This window comes from Struthio camelus, chromosome 2 (assembly GCF_040807025.1).
Source record: "Struthio camelus isolate bStrCam1 chromosome 2, bStrCam1.hap1, whole genome shotgun sequence".
In the NCBI taxonomy this organism is placed as follows: domain Eukaryota; kingdom Metazoa; phylum Chordata; class Aves; order Struthioniformes; family Struthionidae; genus Struthio; species Struthio camelus.
Window position 1 is genome coordinate 160,809,969 of NC_090943.1, and position 20,434 is coordinate 160,830,402.

Consider the following 20,434-nt stretch of genomic DNA (forward strand, 5'->3'; position numbering starts at 1 on the left):
TATGCAATCACTGAGAAAGGTCTGCATGTGCTAAGAGCACCTGGAGTTTTCAGAGTTCAAGAAAGATGGGCTAATATAACTGTAGCTAGGCTTAATGCCACTCAAACGATCAAGAATACTGCATCTTGTTCATCTCGCTATTGCTGGTCCTCCCGCAATAACGTGAAGGCTATTCTTCACATTAAATGTTTGAGTCATTCAATGCAAATATGCTGAAAATGCTGCAGGAAACATGCACTACCACAGAAAGAAAGGAAAAACCATGGAAACCCACAGAAGTTGAAAACAAAAAACCACAGGTAAGCTTCTTTCCAATGAAAACAAGCGCTGTCCTCTGAAATAGAACTAACTGAATCAGACAGGGAAACCCAGACAGACCCATGAAACACTGGGAAACAACAGTCACCCCAGACTTTTCATTTATTTTAAAAGAGGTGGAGGTAAAAATCAAGTTGCTCTCAGTGCACGTCCCCAAGATATTGTGAATTGCGTATCCACCTGTTTAGCCCCACTAATACTTAAGTAGTTTGGGGCATGCGGAGCAGCATGCATCTACAATTCCAAACAACATACCTAAAAAAAAAAAAAAATAATACTAATAAAAAAATAGGCTCCTTGAACAAGGTGGCCGGAGTCCCACACCCTGAATTTTAATTGTAGGCACTTTGTTGAAGTTACATGGCATCTCATGCTGGATCTCCAGGACAACGGATACTTAAATAACTTGCACAAACTTCATGAACTTTAAGACCAGAAGAAATTCATATTGCTATAAACAAAGGTCACACTAACCAGATGTGCCTGGAAATGTTTGAGATCCAAGTCTTGCGGTCAGACTACCACTTCACACCTCCATCCCAAGGGAGGGTCAAACTTCGACAACCCAGCACGGTTCTTGGAAGTCTGCATTTTATTTTCCCCTCAGACAGGACTAAAACTCCCTTCACTTAGAAATTATTGCAATTAAGTGAATTGCCATTTTGTTATAGTTTTTTGACATGCTTACTTTAAAAAAAAAAAAAAAAAGAAAAAGGAAAAGAAAACCCTGAGTCTCCCTTGGAAGTCATAAATTCTATGCGTTCATCTATTGAAAAATATTGTTCGGGGCAAAACATGTCATTATGAGAAACAACTAACGGAAGAGGCTCATATTTGCCTTGTGTCCATTCAACCTTTTCTTTAACTGTTGGAAGCAGTGAATCAAAGGTAAAATGAACTGACTTGCCCCAGTTTGTTTCCGTGCAACTTAAAGCTGCATCATTAAAGTTTAATGTTTACTCCCGTTGGTCACGACAATCTTTTTACATGCAGAATGCATTTCATCTAAGATCTTTTCTCTTTAAAAAAAAAAAAAAAAAAGAGGGGGAAAGAATAAAGCTATTGGTACATCCTTTATTTTCTGTGAAGACTTAAAGAGCTTAGATTTTTGTGCCCAGCTTCCGTTTTTGATAAAAATCACACGTCAACTGGGACTAACTTGAAATAAACACAAGCTAAGCATTAACTCAGCAGTGTTGGTAGTTTCATCCATTGTGATCATGCCCTCAAAACCAGATTTGGCACAGAAGTCAAAACTCTGACCATTTTTCAATAGACAAGAGACCATTCAAAATATGGTGCTAGACCTGGAAAATTGGAAAGGTTACTGAATAATTTTTACCTTTTAACCTTATTATACTTTAACCACTCTCTCCTCGGGGAACAGGACAAAGATTTCTTGCCAGTCTAGTCCAAAAATCCCTTGGCAATATTCAGGATGGGCAGATGGGCGGCTGTTTTTGAAAGCATTAGCTTGTTTACAAGCTAATACAAAGCCTGAACAAGGAAGCTCTATTCTAACAAAGGTAGCGTATTTGTTTTAAAATAGTCACTTCTGCACTTCAAGCTCACTTATGCTCATACAGAAAGTCATGCTACGCTAGTATCTCATCCACTTTCTTCACTTTCCTTGTATGCAGACCAAAAGTTCAGTACTCTCATTGTCCTCTTTGATAACATACCCCAAACTCTTCCCCTCTCCAACCCTCAATTTTGGGAGCCGTGTTAAATTAGTAAGGTTGCCAACAAAGAAAGTATATTGTGAAGAACAAAGAGGTTCTGAGAATAGGCAGCCGCTTCAGAGAGAATGGCTCAAGTCCTTGTTAAAACGCAGCTTGAGAAAAATGAAGTTTGCAAGTCCCTACTTAGGCCAACCTCAAGCTTACAACGGAGGATTAAAACCTGTTAGCGAAATCAATTATCCATCCTGAATGTGTACGGTAGCACTTGAACCACGCAGTCTGGAAAGGGCTCTGCATCACCGTGCATATTCAGCGACAGTCTTCGTTTCCCCAGCAGCAAGCTAAATTTCGGCTTAATAGCTCAGACATTCCCCCGATTATATCCACAGCTAAGGCTCCTGCCTGTACGGCAGCTACAGAACAGCAACATGTGAACTCTTTACCTTTGAACTCGCATGACTAACACTCACATCAAGTTGCTCTTCTCCACCCGGGATAACCTCGATTTAAAAGGAATACACATTCACAACCGCATCAAAGGGAAACACGGTCTACTGGTCTACAGTGACTTTCCAAACTAGTAGGAAGTGAACAAGCATTAAAAAAAAAAATCAGGCATAATCCTTCATAATATGCAGTTTAGTCCTTTATTTAGCAAATGTACTTTAGGCTTCATTTGTTTATAACAACTCGGTGTCTCAGAGTTGTATCAGTATACTATGTAATACACGAAAATCTTAGCCTAAGACCTCATTGCCAGACTCTGCTCAGTACCTGCTTGCAAGGAAGGGAGATTTTCTACTTCTACAGAAGTACACAGAAGAATATGATTTCTCAGCAACATTATATTCTTGAGCTACGACACTTAATAACATTGCTTTTCAAATTGTCAATCTAGCCGTATCTTAGGGTGGTCTAAATTCAACCGTTCCAGAGGCATCATTACTCAAAAAAGAAAAACAAAAAAGGCACTGTCATGCTTTTTGCCGACTATCCATTTCCTCTCCACAGTCTCTCCAGCCGCCTCCAGCGTCCTCGACTACCAAATGGGCAAGAGGCAGCTCCCACAGCGGCTGGTTCAAGGCTGCCCTCATGCCGACTCAGCACACGGAGTCGACGCTGCCGAAATAACCTGAGAGCTTTGCCTGCTTTTCTTTTCACCCAGCCATCAATTTTTCAGAAAATATTTTTAAAGTTTCCTTCTTTGGCACCGCTCTCTCAATCAGGTGCACGTACATGTGTGCCTGCAGGTGCACCTAACATGCACTCCCTCAAAAGCCAAATGTCTTTTGGGGGGAGAGAGTTTCGGGGGCAGCACACCCTCATGCACACCTCCTTTTCTAAGGGGGACGTGCAAAAAAAATACACCGCAACTGACTTCCAGTCACAGATGGAGACCTCTTCAGGCTTCATTTTGTCAATTCGGCAAGCTTATTTGACCATGAAAGTTTTGGCGTCAACACAGTCCTGGGGAACGAACTACCAGACAAAAAGAGAGCAAGAAGTACTCCCTCCTGGCGAGGTCCAACTTCTGTCCTTGGAGGACTCCCTTGGAGAGAGACCACTGTTCTGCACTGCTTCCCCACCTCCATCACATGGAGGAGTTTTACTTTGAAAGTGCCCCTAAACGGAAGCCTCAGTAGCATTTTTACGCACCTGACCCCACTATGCCTTTCTGGATTACTTGTATATACCAGGCTTCCCAAATTGCCAGGCACCCCACAACCTACACGCCAGGCTTCAGCCTTTCCCATTTGCCCTTCCTTGCTCACCTGCGCCGAACAAGCACATTCAGCGCTTCTGCCAAAGCGAGGGCAGAGGCTGGTCCCGGGGAGGAAGCCCCGTTAACAACGCTATTTCTCATGCTCAGCGGCACAGAAACCAGCTCTGCTTCAAAACAGAGTAGCAGCTGTGGCAAGGGCTATAATTCTCTGGAGAAAACACATCCAATTCCTGGGCTTGCGTCTTACTCCAAGATGGGCTGAAGCAACGCGAGAACACAACTGTGACCGGTGCGCTCTTCAAGGTTTCAAGTCCAACTCCTGCATTTTGCAAAACGCATGTTTTCAGCCCGCAAAGTACACTGAAGGTACGCGCACCGCTACTGCGGCAACGGCTGCCACAACCTCTACCTTCTTGTTTGCAATCCATCAAATACTTGCGTGGGGTTGCACCGAACTGTGAAACAGGCGCAAACACAGCTCCAAAGTCAAGTCCCAGCCAGCTCCTTGATATTAGTTACTATAGTAACCAGTCCCCCAGCACCGGCGCTCGCAGCAGGAAATCATGCAGATTTCTCTTTTCCATAGTAATAAATGCTGCAGGAGAGGAGAATTTCCCAACAGTCGCAGGGGCCGACTGTACAAATCCGGACCGATTCTACCCCGCGACGCTACCCCGCTGCAGATGAACGCGCTCTCCTCCCCTCCCACGCGCACAACGGCCACTGCTGTTCGTTTCGGAGGGGCTCCCCCAAAGCCTGCATCAGGACTGCTGCTGCAAAGGTGGCAGCGTTTTCCATTGGCTTCGTTAGATGCCAAACCACTCCTTTTTATACGCGAGAAGCCCAGTTAGAAGCAACAACAAAAGCAAAGCAGCACAACGATTTCAGCATAGGTAGGTACACACAGAGTCCAAGCACTGCATAGGAAACGCGGTCAGGTCACAACCCAAAGGTCCTTTGGGAATAGCCCGTCCTCCTTTCTTTCTCCATCCTGTCCAAAACCAAGCTGAATGGAGGGCAAGTCACAGATTCATTTGAGGGGGGGGGGGGGGAGAGGGAAAAAAAAACCCTCCGTAGAAGGCAAGAGAAGGACTCTGAGAAGCAAAACAGCAAGGTAACGGCATTAGTTTAACTTTTCAGAAGTAGTTCTACAGGTTGGACTTCACCAAGCGTGGGAGTGGAAGAGGAAGACAACAGAACAATATGCTTCTTGTCCTGGGTAAACACTAATTTTCTAGTGAAATTCAAGAACCAAGGGAGTTTTTCCCCCACCTCTCTGAATGGGCCCGTAAGCCTGAACACTGCAGGTTTTGCTACCTCAGCCAGGGATGAAAAGATCAGAAAACTGCTTCACAGAAGAAAACTAACGTGTAGGGGAGGAGGGAAGGGGGGAACAGCTTGCACAGCAACAGGGACAAACATTTGTGCTGGCAACACCCGACAAATCATCGTGCAAACAGACGGACAAGAAAATGAAGGAAGCTGGTCTATTTTAAGCAAGACCTCATTATTACCATGAACGTGTCCTGCTTTCCTGGAAGCAGCAGGTATGCAAACATGAGATGAATCATATCACCCTGCAAATCACTCTGCAGTAGGAATGCTAGTTTGCATGGACACACACGGAGAAGACGTGTACGCTCTGCTGTTCGGACACTGCCGAAAGAGCATCCATCTGGGAGGCAGAGTATTACAGAGAGCCAAAAAAAAAAAAAAAAAAAAAAAAGTTTGACCACGGCAATGCCACCAGTTCATTTGTTAATGATTAGATAGCTCTGTTGTTCTGGACGCTCTGCTCAATGCTAGCGTACTGGAGCTTGTAATTTCGCATTTCTTTGCGAATCCTTTATGTTTTTAAAAATAAACATGATTTCTGTCCAGCAAGGGCAGGAACAGACTTGGGGAGTTAGACAACACATCCCAAGTCAAAGCATGCATTTTTAAACCACAGCCTTCACATAAATTGCCTTGCACGGCATCCTGACGTAAAGAAATGCCGCAGGCAATCAAAGGGACCTGCCGCAGGGCACAGAGAGGTCTCGGTGACAACCTGGCCCTCACTGAGGTGATGCAAGGACCTCCTAGAGCTCTGGCAAGTTTGCATGGAGGCAGCTGCCAGTACCAGCTCAGTCCTTCCCCAACGCATTATCCCTCCATGGAAGCTGCATCCCAGCTGACCAAGAAGGGGGCAACAACCCAACCTGCATTTCGAGATAGCTGCAGGTCTCAACACATGAGGCAGCAGAAAACATCTACAGCAACTGCTCTGCTGCCTCCAAGGTATGTTGTGGGCAAGGTCCACAAGGCAGCACGTACTGCCCTACTTCACAGGAAACTTCACTTACTCTTGACTGACTTTGTAATACTCCCCCCACAAGACGTTCCACCTCCCTTTTCGTCCAATGGCAAATAAATACGAATAAAACATTAAGTAAGATGCAATGGAAATAGCTCTTCAGCAACTGCTGCTCTCCAACCAGTGACGTTAAAAAAAGGAAATAAAAGCTGCAGCAACCCTCTTGTTGTGATTACTACAGAACCGTTGCTATGTGCCAACCAGCAATTTATTACATCCAAAGGCTGCTGGAATTAGCCTGAAAGGGGATCTCCCACCACAGGAACATGTGCTACACTGGGAAAACCAATCACTGACCAAAACCTCAGCCTCCATTTTTAAATCCACATCCCATTATCAAAAGGATGCCTTTGCCTCCTCACCTCTTGCACATCATCTAACAAATTAACTGAAGGAAATTCTTCAGAGCTATTTACGATTTTTCCTCATTATTTCTCAAACTGGATGCTTAAGACATCAAAAGTTCAGTTCTATTTCCGAGCCTGTGAAAGCTCTTTGGAGTTACAAAATCAGTATTTAGTTCCTGAAGCGCAGCAGCTCCGCTTGAAGATGCCCACACAGATGCAAAGTCACTGTGGAGTCACAGACAGCATGTGAGAGCAGCAATCAAACTACCCATCTCCAGCCTTCAGAAAAATTAGGACCTTACAGTCTCTCCAACTAAAAGCACCAGAGCTGCTCAAGGAAGGGGAGAGGAAAAACCACAACTAATACCGAATATATCAAACTAACTCTCTCCTCTTCCTCCTCCCCACATTCCCATCAAAGATTTCTGACTCAGATGACAGTGCAGCTTTACATTTAGTCAGGAAAAAAAAGACATCAGCTATTCTGATCTTGATACACCTGCCCACTCCTTGGATGAAGCATTAAAGAAGCTTAGGTGCACTTCCCCTCAACCTTTCATTTTTCTCCTTCACAGAAGTTATGCTCCTGCACTCACATTTGTTTCTGTTGCCAGCACATGCAACCACCTGCTTTACGCCTCTCCTAACAACATTTCAGTCTCTCAACAAAGCACCTTAAGCTCAAAAAAAATCCTGGGTTGTAGGGCAAATACAAAGTTTATTTATACACCACTTTGTGCACTGCACCATGGGCTAGCTTACTACATAAGTTACTACAGCAATTATTTTAATCCATTACACTGGAAATTTCTCCACTGCTAGGAGCATCAAAGCAGCACAAATGCTGCCAATGACTCTGAGCTAGCTTTTGTCTTGATCTTAAGGGGGGGGGGGGGAGACCCTAAAATAATTAAACATAATTCCTTAATGCTGCAATGTATGCATTCACCCAGAGAAAAGGCTTTGGGAGTATCTTCCCCACCTGGGATCCCTTTTCATCCCCCAAATATAAAATCTAGATGTTAACAAGCAAATCAATCAGATCCTGTTTCTTCTGTTTAGGAATACAAACATTAAATCCCAGTCAGGAAGATTTTCATCTCATTCTGACCGCGCCAGCCCAATGGGCCGACACCAGCAGCACAGTTCTCGGGAGCGCAGTGCCTGCTCAAAGCCTTGGGCTGGCATTTGCTACCTGCCAAGAGAAAGAGAGGAATACGGGAACAGAGAGAACAAAGTAGCACTGCCTCTCCTATATACGTAATGTTGTAGTTTTAGCGCTGGAGAGAAGCATTTCTACGTCCTGCTTCTCACAACGCAACGAATTGTGCAAACAGGTATCCAGCCTCAAAATTATCTGCCAATAATTTTGAATTGATCCTGTGTTTTGCATCATCTGCACGAAGGTATAATGGAAGCCTGAATGGTTCAGTTAAATTATTTTCTTTCTGATTATCTTCTACTTTAAAATCTGCAAGGGAAAAGCTTGGCCTGTATTATTTGATTTCAAAAACTCCATGGAAGGAACAAGTGCTTACTACAGAGTCTCACCTTAACTGAGAGGAAGCTCTAACAAAGGTCTTGTTATTTGAGCGAGAGCATCTGAAGTTAAGACAAGAGTTCAGCAACGAGAAACCTTTTCCTTTCGTGGCCAGCTTCGTTTTCACTCTGGATTTACAGAGAGCATTATCGTAGGTCCTGCCCATGGCCATGAACAGGTATCAAGATTTTTGCAGAACCTTATCCACATTTTTAGTCCCCTGCTGTAGATAGTTGAAAACGCCCTCTTCTCCCCTCAGTCTCCCATCGTGCTTTTCAGAAAAAGAAGAAATCGCCTTTCGGTACTGTCTATACTATTTTGCTGTGGCACCAAGGATTCAAGATTCATCTCCGTGGTTGCACTGCACCTGCTTTCAGTGAGCAAGCGGCCGTTCAGAAGGCCTAAGAACACTTATGTGGGACATACGGATGCCAATTCCACCTCTGCCACGGACTCAGTTTATGACCTTCAGAAGGTCACTTCAACACATACCACTTAGCCTGCCCAAGACAACAGTAAAACATCCTAGAATAAGGTACCTGAAGGCGTGCTCACACAGTACCTGCAGCCACACGGATGCAGAGTCTGCTGAGACACGCGAGTCTGCACCCAAGGTACTACTTTAAGCAGTTTTATTAAACGTGAAAGGAAGCCACTGAACACTAAAGCACAAGAGCTACCTTAGGCAGACGCTCGCAGACATTAATCAGGTTTAATTTCATAACTAAAAGCATTAAACTACATTTACATTCCGGAGTGCTGCTACAGTTTAATGGGGCCTGAAGAAAGCACAGACACTTTAATGCAGCACTTCACCCAGGCTAATACATCCTGTCCCTTGCAAGGGACATGAAACGGCTATGCTGGTTTTGTTACCCTGCCGCTGTCGCGTGCCGCGCGGCGTCACTTTGCAGCTGGCTGACCATCCACGGCTGTCCCCTCCTTGCCCTCAAACCCTCGGTCCCCCTCAGCTGCAATTTCCTCCAGCTCTTTTTGGCAGCATCTTAAAGCTCAGCATTGCCTCCAAGCCCTCGCTGCCATCCGTAAAGTGAAAGAGATGGAAAGCACAAATAGTGCCAACCAGCATGACATACGTCCAAGTTACCACAGGCGGGGAAAACATACCTGGAGTAGGGCTTGCCAAGTTGAAACGTGGCACCTTCAAACAGCATTACGATCCACCACATGCAAGTGGCCACAGAAAGCTCCGTGCAATACTTCTCTTAAAATGATTTAATTAGTCTGCTAGTATCAAACACCCCTGTGTACATGTAAAACAATTCAATACGAAGGAAAAACCAAAAAACCCACAAGAGTGGGTATCAGCTGCCTCATTAACAATCACACTTTGAAGATCAGTTTTAAGCTTGAGGGTAAATCAAAGCTTTTAGATCATCTTTCCGTAAGTTTTAATTTACACCTGTGAAAACCGATGTAGGAGAGACTGCTTGTTCTATGGAAGCGGCTGACAGTGTATCAAATAGATACAGAAAACTGCATATGCCTTCGCATTAACCTCCCTCATAACACAAGGGGAACAGGTACTCCTCACCTACTTTCTCAAGTTCCTGAACTCTAGTGCTTACCTACGAAGGCCATCCAAAAGCAGCAAAGCATTGGAGCAAAGGCAGAAAAACGCTAGCACATTCACAATTACAGTGATCAGCCATCTTACCCCATCACCCAAGAATTTCATCAGGAAGAGCTGAACGGACTTTGAGCATGGTGGAAAATCCAGGGCTTGATTTCTGTAAACATTAATATCCTTCATCCATTTCAATGAAACTGTGATCTTCAGCAGTGCAACTTGAGCAAAAACAGAGTGCCCTGACCAGGTGATCTTTTTTCATACTGTCAGATCCACAGAAATAAAACCTTTTGGCAATAGACTCTTCAGGCTTACTTTCCACCTATTTTTTGTGCCAGGCTGACTTCAAAAAGCATTGAACCGATTAACAAGGGAAAAAGAGAGACAGAACTCTAGGTTAACCCATATCTGAATGGATAGAAAGCTAAGGATACATATTAAGCCGTTTTTGAGAATTGGTCAGGAAGTTTATCTCTGCATATTGAATTAAGAGAATATGCTGGATACTTCTTCACATTGGGAACCTTTCTGACCTCAAAAGCTATGATGGCAAAGTACGGGTTACCTGGCTCATCCGACCTCCTGGCTTTACTACAGGCAGAGCTCCTATTACGCCCTTTGTTTGAGCTCCAAATGGGAATGCAAATGTAAAGTAGTACCATTACTGCTACAGAATTAGAAGGAAGGAAGCTGGAAAACATAGAAACATGGAAAGAAAGATACACCAAGAAAGAAAAAAGGGGTAAAGGCACACGAGGCAGAGAAAGGCATCAGCTGGCACAAGGACTGGAGCCGATGGCAACAGGCTCTCCGTACTCGTACTTGTGTGTTTGGTATCTGCAAAGATATTTGCCTCTCCTTCTGTGTGTGCGGACGCGTACACCCACGCAAACGCTTTCCTCTTTCAAAGCTAATGCTGATGCGCACAGATCAACAGAGGAGCCAGAGAGTGCTTCTGCTGACTGACAAAACACTTTCAGCAGCTCCATCACCGGCTCTTAAAATAATACAGCACTTTCAGTAAAGCTATTACAAATAAAATCCAGCACCCTATCTTTACAAAACTTCAACCATCCTACAGGGTACCAACACTGAAACGGGCATCTGTTTCAGCATTTTCATATCAAGTTCTCCAGCAGCATTGGGCTCATCCAATGACAATCTGTAGCTATGATTCAAAGCACGCCAACCCTCTCTACCTTCGCCATGGCAAGCGTTACACAACTCTTGCGTTATCTCCTACTCTCATAGTTTATCTTTAACATTTGTATGTGTATTTAAAAGGAGGATGCACCCATGCACAAGCACTTAAAGGTTGTAAATTAACTTTACTGACTTTGGTTAACATGTTAACCGAGCACCCTCAAAGCAGTTTGAGGCTGACACAGTTGTCTGATTAAACAACCGAAAACATTCTATGAATTGAGTAAGTCACAGGCCAAATGTGGTACAGAGTTTTCTAAGTTAGATAACTCTTTAAAGGGAGAATTGAGAGCCCATTAAAATTCCCACATCAGAGAAGAAAAAACACCAGGTTTGTTTGGGTTTGTTTTGCCTTCTGAAGACAGTTGTTTATACTATCAATAGAATACTTTTTTTTTTTTTTCCCCAATGAATCTTGCCCTAGTAAGTCATACCAAATGTCACTTCAACAGCGCCAGGATTTTATCCCTATCCAAAGCAAGCTAGAAGGATTTATATTTCTTAAAGGACCCATGTGCAAAACCTCAAGGATGCTCCAAGGCAACAGAGTACCTCTGTGCTACTACTCAAAGGGGCAGGAGTGGAAGCTGGGCAGGGAGGCACATCAGAACCACTGTGAGCTTGGCATTTTGATTCTTCGCCTGGGACGTCAGCTTCTAAAAATAAAAACAAAATTCCCTTCTATCCTCCCAGTCACAGGAGGCAGGAAGACAGAACAGAGGAGCTATACAGATTTGGCCGGCCGCGATTTACAGAGCTCCTTTTGTAAGGGATGTGCTGTAAGAGATAAGAGACGAGACACGATGCTCGCTGGGCTCCTTCCAAGTAACACAGCAGAAAGTGTAAAATACCCTTCAAAAACCCGCACAAGCTGTTTTTGTCGGAAAGGAGGGGAGTGGCCATCGTTCTGGAGACTGAATGCAAGTTCCACAGCCCTCGCAGCATGGCCAGGACGCAAGGCAAGGCGCAAGGTTTTTGTTGTTGTTTTTTGTTTGTTTTCCCTTTGCAGGAGGGAGAGGAAGGAGAAGGGAGTATGCTTAAAGAGAAGACATTTCAGAAACCCAATTGAAGTTCTGGCTTGGGTCTCATCCTGAGTTTATTCCACTTTCTGCAGTGTTTATTATTTACATGAGTAGACGCTGCATAATTTACAGAAGGTATCCAGACAATGAAGGAACTTATCAGAATGTAAATATTAGCTTTAAAAAGTGGGGGGGGGGGGGGGGGGGGACCATTGTTCCGTGTAGTCATGCTATGGTTTAAGACTTGCTCCGGCAGCTGCTACTACTCCTCTTAGCCAGCAGCGGCGGGGAATGGAAAGCTGGCTTAGCTCGCACACCGATAATGAAAATGCACGCTCTTTGCATTCGCAAGGTTACTTTTTTACCCTCCAAGTCAAATGCCAAGGACACGTTAGGGCTAAATAAAATAAAATTATTAAAAAAAAACAGTGCCTCTAAGGTTAGAGTTGGCCAAAAGCCACCTGCTCAGTGGCTTTCCCTTTGGAAACGCTCTCCCCCAGTAGAGCCTGCGGGACACAGTGACCGTGGAGAATGCCCCACCACTGTAGGGACATCTGCACGCGATGCCTTGGCTGCTGTGCCTCCAACATCACAGCGGAGTCGCCTTTTGTCTCCTTCCAACTCAGCAGTCTGGAAAGGTTGCCAGCTGCGCTATTTTGGCTTCCCTCCTCACAAACGAGCTTACGCTGTTACCCGGAGAAGCCCACAGCTCAGGAAAATTAATTTTTACCAATAATGTCAGACTCAAAAAGGAAAAAGGGGAAAGGCAAGCAAAGACTTTCCTCCAAAATACAAGCACAGGCCACCGCCGTTACTATCTGCAGACCCCAAAGGCCACAGCATCAGCTGGTATCGGCTCCATCTTCAGCAGCCCTACACTAATTTACGCCAGCTGAACACCAAGCCTTACCGCTTTTACATTTACTTAAGGTACAAAAGTGTCAGTGACTACAGATTTCAATAAATCCTGCTTTCTAAAATATTATTCATCAACATATAATTCAGATGGTAATTAAGAACTGTTCACATGATTGATGACACATTTAAATTACAGGTTTCCAGCATTTTTTTTTTGGTAAAGAAAAGACGACTTCCTTTTTCACGTGCTGCTTTTTCAAAGTGCAAGTCCATCTAACAGATGTCTCACAGATCTGCTTGTCAATGTAACAAGTTAGGTTTTTTTTTTTTTATTACAACAAATGGTATAAACCACACAGCATTCTGTTAAACTCAATATTGACACATCTGCTTACCACGTGTATTAGTAGCCATGTCAGCCACTTTCTGAAAGGCATCCAAAAAGGCAGCAGCTGCTACTACTGTAGTCCTGAAATGCATACAGATAACAAAACATTAGCAGTGTCTCATTGCTGCCTATTTAATTATTGCCAAAAACATTCAGGCTTATAAAGAATATCAGTGTGAACTTGCAGGGGCCACAAAAAATATCCTCTTTTATATCCGAATTTAGCATTCTCTCTCCCTTAATCTCTCCCTCGCTTTGTGTGAGGGCTGGGGACTTGACGGCAGCCCTGCTAATTCTGTGCAGTGAATTGCACGGGACAGGTGCTGTTTCAAAAGAGCGCAGCCATTCCCCTTCTAGCTGATTCCCTCTGATGAACTAATATTAAGTAGTCAAACATGAAAAAAAAACAAATCTAACACACATTATGCTGCACCCATTAGCGTACAAATTACAGCCACCACTCTTTCCAAGGAACATGTATATTTTAAGGAGAAGCCTGCAGAGCCTTCCCTTTATCCAGATCCCTGACTAAATACTTGCTGCATCCCTTGCAACAGAAAACAACCACCTCCTGGAAATCAGGCTGTTTTAGAGCTTGTGGGCAAGCAGGAACGAGGAAAAGAGCTTCCCCACTTCAAAAGAAACTTTCTGATCCTGTGCTCCTCCAAGCAGCGAGCCTCCTCCCAACGCGTCCACCAGCGATCCTGGAGACCCTACGGTCCAAACAGCCAACCCTGCTTCCCTCCCTCTCCCTCTAGATGTGAAAACATTTGGAGACCACACATCTATTCAAGTGGAGAGCCAACGTGAGCACCAATTTTCCAACGCGCTTGCTCTAAATAAGTAGGCCTTAGAGCCCCTAAGCACCTCAGATTGGTACCAGACATCTGACGGTTTACAGTCTGGTCGACCCGATTTAAATGAGACTGGGCCAGGGCTCTACAGATAAAGCACTACTGTGCCCTCACCATGGTTAGCTCATGGTTCTGTTTCTGCACATCTTTTAAACCAGCAATTCTGATTTCCTCCCCTCACTGTAACAGTCCGTCTCTCCAAGCAAAATCCTGACGGAGGAGGACCTCTGTCCTTTGCCTCAAGGGCTTCCTGCTATCCCTCAAAAAACCCAAGAGGGCTGCAGGAAAGCTGATCCATGGCCAAAAAGGACCACAGAACCGCATAATTAGGTCAAAACGTACCCAAGTTTCGCTCCGAACGTGCTAAAATACGGAGGACAGAACTGGCAGCATAATAAATGGCCTAGAGACCACACAAAAGATTTGACCGCAAAAAACAGGCTTGAGGGGACATGCTTGAGAGGATGTACGAAGACTCCCTACACACCCAGGCAAAAAACCTGACAGTTCTCCAGATAACTACTAACATTTAGCCCCAGAACTAGCTATCTTTTTTCAGCATTTTCCTTAACAGTATTTGTGTACTTAGTCTTCCAAACTTGTGGGTCATGCTGTTATTCATGTACTATGTTGTTAATTATTAATTATACTGCTAATAACAACGTTCCACTTCTCCAGTAACAAGATACAGGAAGAGCTGGTTCCAGCTCAGCTGACATCTGCTCTCCTTTGTCAGAGCACGCAGAAATGAACCAGCAGGGAAAAGCTCACACGTGCTACAAGTAAAGAGCAAATCCTTGAACGCAGGCTTTCAAGCTGTCTGTTTGCACGTTCCTGCAGCTAGAAAAGCACTACGCTGAACGCAACACCACAGGACTGGGAAATAAAACTATTTTTTGTGCCTTCCCAGGAGAGCTATGTTTAAATAGTGTAAAGGACTAAGGAAGTTCTACGTTTCCCTGCTTTTACTGCCTCCACTATTTCCTCCATGCCCACTCAACGGGATGAGATTGCCGGAAAAGGACAAGCCACATGCAAGTGCGATATTTTAAACACGGCATAGCAGAACAGCATGTTCCAGCTGTTTAGGGCAATTGAGCCTAAACACTAGCTTCTTCAGAAAAAGCTCACAACAATGCAGAACCACAAAATATCCTGCCAATAACCATACCTATCACTACCACTGCTGCTGTGAAAAAAATGCTGATGCTCTAGGGAGCCTGGTGGAGATTGCGGTTTGGGGAAAGCAGTGAAGAAATGGAGTCTGGGTTCATATCAGCAGAAACACGCTTTACAAGGGAATTCCAGAGGTAACAGAATTGGTCACAACGTGATACGTATGGTGCTCATTAATGGAAATCTGTGGAAAGCTACATAAAATGCCATTTGCAAAGTAAACCTCAATAAAGGGGTTATTTAATTTTTTTTTTTTTTTAATTGTAATGAGCACTAGTGAATGACCCAGCATGGGAATTCCTGTAATTTTTAAGGCAGAAGAAAACGTTGCTAAGACTCCCAGAGACTCTAGTTAATGTTTTGAGGCCTCTTTTAATAGAAGCCAGCTGTATTCTACACTGATAAAAAGGACAACATATGTCTTCTAACTCCAAATGTGTGTGCTCACTAGCAATAAACCATCTTTTTAGTTTTCCATCAGGATCCATGCCTCAATTTATGTTTTTTTATTATAGTGGTAGATTATGTATTTTTCTAAAATACATCAAATCAGCAGCAGTAGCATGTGCCTTGGTGTTGCATACGAAACACGCACAATTTTACTAGCATATACTAAGCAAGTTATCCTGGTGGAGGCTGCACCTAGTCGTCTTAACAGTTTGCACACACAAGGAATTGGAGGGGATCTTGACTGTGCACTATAAAACTTACCGAAGCTGAGACTGCAATTTCCCAGCTTTATTTATAAAATCTTCCCACACTGGGTAGCTTCCCTGCAAGAAAAAAGAAAAAATAATGAATACTTAATTTGGGCATTCAGTTTTTCATATTCCAGATTCAACGCTCATATGAAACTAAAAGCACAACTAAGACTGTTTATTAAAATCTCATCCATTAACAACAAAATATATTTTCCCAGCAAATTATGTGTCACGTCTTTAACATCAGCCCCAGACAAACGGGACTTAACTAGTTCTGATTCCGAATAAAAGAATAAGTCCTCTGAGGAGCCTTTACAGTTTTCCCAAGTAGATACACCGGGGGAGAAGAAAGGTTTCCACCGAAGCAGCAGTAAGAACCTCCTTGCTTTGGACAGGTACAATAAAAATAAACATATCAGAAGTAAGGTGCTGAGATTTTACAACAATATGTACAGAGAAGTTCCCAACACCCAAAGGCAGAATCCCAGTTGCCCTTCTCTACATATGAATTTCTCTATGCAATTTCCAGGCTCCCCTCCTCTTTTCAAAAAGCCTCCAAGATAATGGTCCGAGTTGCCCAAGACACCACCTCAAACACTGTCTCAAGGTAACAGAGCAATCAGTCACACAAAAGGCACAGGAGCCATAAGGAGGTCAACTTTCTTAGCAGCTGCCCTACAGCTGTGGGACTTGCTTCCAAATCAGACCGCAACGACCTTGGAGCCGATGTCAGAAGCGAAGCTGGTAAAGCAGCGTGGCATTTACAGCGTGCAAAATTTTTAAGAAGGTTTGATTTCATTCCTCTTGCCTTCAAATTTCAGGTGGACTTTCCCCCTCCTCTGTTTTACATTGCGTTAAACAGCGAATTTTCATTTAGAATATAGTCCGGAAGTCGTCTTCTGATCTTTACCTTCCAAAGTGGGGGGAAAAAAAAAAGAGGGGGGGAGGAGTTGATTTTTAAAGTTGAAAAAATATATAAAAAAAATCCTTTTTAGACCAGAAAAAGGTTAACTTGCTCTCTGCAGAGTAAGAGCAAATTTTCTGTTAACGTTAAAAATGGTGGCAGAAAGAACCCTTGAAATTTCCCTTTGATCGGAGCCTAGAGAATTTAAAAAAAAAAAAAAATCCTTGCTTCCTTTAATAAAGGTATAAGACTTGCTGTTACCAGAGCAACGACACAATAAAACCTAGATAAGGCAGCTCCTCAAGGCTAACATTACCACCGCTCCGCCTGGAAGAGGCTGCAAGCGCTTGCAGTTGCTTGCGGCGAACTCCGTCCACCCCGATTAACAGGTGCTGCTCCCGTTTTTAAGTAAAATGAAATCCACCGCTCACGCTACCCCGAGGAGAGCCCGCATCTCCGTTTTGTTCAGAACAAAGACGGCCCCTTCCCCAGAAGTCGACAGCCTAGTTCGGGTGCGCGGCACCTCGCTGCCCTGTTGCCAGAAGGGGCTTGGGCCGAGCCACGGCAGACCTGGATGCAGAAGCTTGCATGCCTACTGCCGCTACCACGGGGCACGACCTGGCATTCTTTCAAAAAATTACCGAGAAAAGTCATTTGAAGTAATGTAAACCAGGTCGCCCTGAAACCTCATTATACCTACACCCTAGGGAGAAGGGGAAGAGAGGACAGCGTTCGTCAGGGTGGGAAGAGCCAGAATATAAAGCGCTTTGTGCTAAGCGAGAATTGTCAGCCATTCAAAAAACAGAAGAAATCCACCAGTTAGTTGAAGAATGCCATTTTCTTAAACCTATTAGTCTTAAGAAAATCCACAGCTCTGAACCCCATCTCTCTCAACAGTCGCTGCTGGCACTTCAGCATCGGCCCGCGCGCCAGCCACGCGTTATGCATGCGGACGCCAGGAGCCCTGAAAGCACCGACAATTAACAGCAGGGCCTAAGGCTTTCCGGGGTTCTCCAGCAAAACGCAAGCTGACAAACGCAGGATACCAAAGCGGCCCAATTATGTTTCCATTTCGGCGGTGCGTCATCCTGCTAAATGTGCCTGATGGCACGCAGGTGGCTGACACCAACCTTGCTTCGCTGCAAAACGCAGCTCAGGAAGAAGACTTTTTTGCCAGGCCGGCCACAGAGAAAAATCCAAGTCAGAACAGTCACCTAGCATTTCTATCTATTTATTCTTTGTCTTTAAAAACGCTGTTCTCTTTAAGCCGAGCCTACGTATATAAGCTTCAGCAGCTCACTCAAATTGGTTGCTAAATTGGTTTGATTAAAATCAATGTCATCTCTTCACGTGGGCATTCCTACACTGGCCCAAGAGCAGCTGATCTCATTTCAAACAGGGGAAAAACCCAGTAGTCGGTTAATTTGGTCATATTTAAAAGATCTCAGGTCTTTCAATTGTTAAAGAAAACACTTTTCAGCAGTTTTGCATCAATGACATGAATGCCTGCATAATCTCTTCAGCCAGCAACACCTTGCTGTTTTCTGACTTCTCTCCAATAAACTTAGCTGAAAATTAAAAAATGAGTTTTTATTTTATCTGTGTCCCCGCAGAATTTGCTGGGTGCTTTTCTCTTTTGAGGCTAAGTCAGCAAGTCCTTCATCTCTCTCTCCATAACACAGAATTTGAGTCTTGCACACAAATTATTGATCCTGTTTGAGACGTTTGTTCTGTTTGAGCTTTTCCAAAAAAACATTTTCACCAGCATATCCTTGCTAAAACCAAAACCCCTCAATTCCCACCAAGCGCAGAAGCGTACAATGCCATCTACCACTTTACAGGCCCTAGTAATAGGTTTTTAGATCACCTCCAGCACCTGGAAAGCAAGGAAACCGTTTAGTGATTCTTGCAGGGACAAACGGAGAAGATGACGCAATCCAAGAATTAAGCTCGTTCTGTAAATACCGCAAGACTCCAGGAACCTGGGGGTGGTTTCCTCTCCAAGACCTCCTTGCGTGTCACCTTGAACAAGGCAGCCCCTCCAGCACTCTATTTCTCATCTACACATCTGGAATAATGGTCCTTCCTTTTGTACAGGGTGGCTATGAAGAGAGATACAACGGTGGTGGAAACCACACACTGAAATAGCCATAAAACTTAAAGCTCAACTTAAAATGTATGACTTTTTCAATGTAAAAAAAAAAAAAAAAGAAAAAAAAAGAGGAAAGGTAGAATACACTGTCTTTGACTAAAAAAAAAAAAAAAAACTTTGTGTGATATAAAGCTGCTTTCGGAACAGCAATAACGTGTTTAAAAACACCGTGTTTCCCAACGCTTGCTCTGCGCCTTCTGCAACTTCCAATTTCAAACAGCTGATAGAGGAAACGGATTTTTGTCCCTTTAAACATCATCAGGCCCCAGCATTATCTGTAAAAGCAGCAGCCTTCCTTTACCTTTCAACCCCTGCTTGGAGCCAGGAGGACCTCGCGGGAAGAGCCGCTATGAAAATCCGGGTCCCAAATCCTCTACTTGGCTTCTCATAGGTTAAAACAGAAACCAGTCATGATGCTGATTTGTTGAAAGGGTTAAATGGACTATTTCCCCTAAAGTAACATTGTGCCTAATTATTTCTTCATCATCAAATGTCACGCATGGGATGTTCTTTCTTGCAAAATGGATGTTTCTATCACTGCATCACATCAAGGTAGCAAGGCTGTGAAGTCCCTCCTTGCTTGGCAGCACCCCACCGTCACCCGCCCGTCTATCATGGCATGGGTTGGCCATAGCACGCCGCTATCAACCCCAACCGCCTAACTAGTTGGTTTACAGGCAATTAGTCATCTGATCCGAGGGCCCAGCCATGCTCTAGTGAATCGATGCCGGGGCAGGGAACAGCCTCCTGCCGACCGACTCGCCTCTGGACCGAGAAACGACGTGGAGCCTCGTGCCACCACCTACTTGGCCAGGCCCAAGGAGGGACACTAAACAGCCTTCCCTGTGGGATGCATGCTGTAATGGTACCTGACAGGCACCACAGCAAGCTCCCAGCCCACCTCCAAGCATCCAACACTGACATCCAGACCTACCAGCGGCAAGCACGGGCACCCATCACCAGCGGGCAGTTTTGGAAAAGGCAGAATTTAACAAACCCTGGGTGGATGACGAACCTGGTTCCGGTGACCCTGCACAAACATAACTCTACAACGGATTTATTCAAGTTTGTTTTTCCTTTTCTTTCAGGACAGCCATCCTGTAATAGGAACAAGCAGAGACCCAGAAGCAAAACTCAGCAGTTTCTCAATGAAGCAAGGGCAGACGTGCAGCAAAGGCTCATATTTACCGAGACTGTTATTGATTAACATCTAATAGCAAGAACAGGAACCCAGACTGTTATATTTATTTGGGATTACGACATGCGCATCAGCAGCCTTGACAGATTAAAGTTGCCCTATCGGTCCTGCTAAGAAGTTACGATCCTTCTGTTTTCTCCATTAAGCAGAAAGACTCTTCCTTCCTTTGATGACTGACTGCACGCACCCCAACTCCCAGAGACGAGATGCATCTCATCTTTTAAGAAAATACTCGATGGTGTCCTTTTAAGTGATTCCATTCACCAAAAAGACTTGGCAGCCCTGTCGTCAGCTCTGGCTGGGACACCAGCTCCCAGGGCAGCGCAAACGGCCCTTGCAGCACCAGCCCGCCTCAACTTGAAGGCAGACTGAGACACGGAATTCGGCTGTTACCGCAGGGAGGTAGGAGAGAGAGGGACTAAGT

General features: G+C 44.4%; 1 protein-coding gene across 20 annotated transcripts in view; it reads right to left on the reverse strand.

Annotated features, from left to right (window-relative positions):
• MTSS1 (MTSS I-BAR domain containing 1) overlaps positions 1 to 20,434 on the reverse strand; it is a 123,403-nt gene that overhangs the window by 92,244 nt on the left and 10,725 nt on the right. For 18 of the 20 annotated variants that reach the window (XM_068933237.1, XM_068933254.1, XM_068933240.1 and 15 more), the window contains 2 exons: positions 15,767 to 15,828; positions 13,033 to 13,106 (listed from right to left, as the gene is read on the reverse strand). In XM_068933237.1, the coding sequence (XP_068789338.1) occupies positions 13,033 to 13,106; positions 15,767 to 15,828 (136 nt within the window). Of the gene's footprint in view, positions 1 to 3,772; positions 4,628 to 13,032; positions 13,107 to 15,766; positions 15,829 to 20,434 lie in introns of those variants that run through there. The other 2 variants (XM_068933244.1, XM_068933242.1) reach the window with 2 other exon arrangements.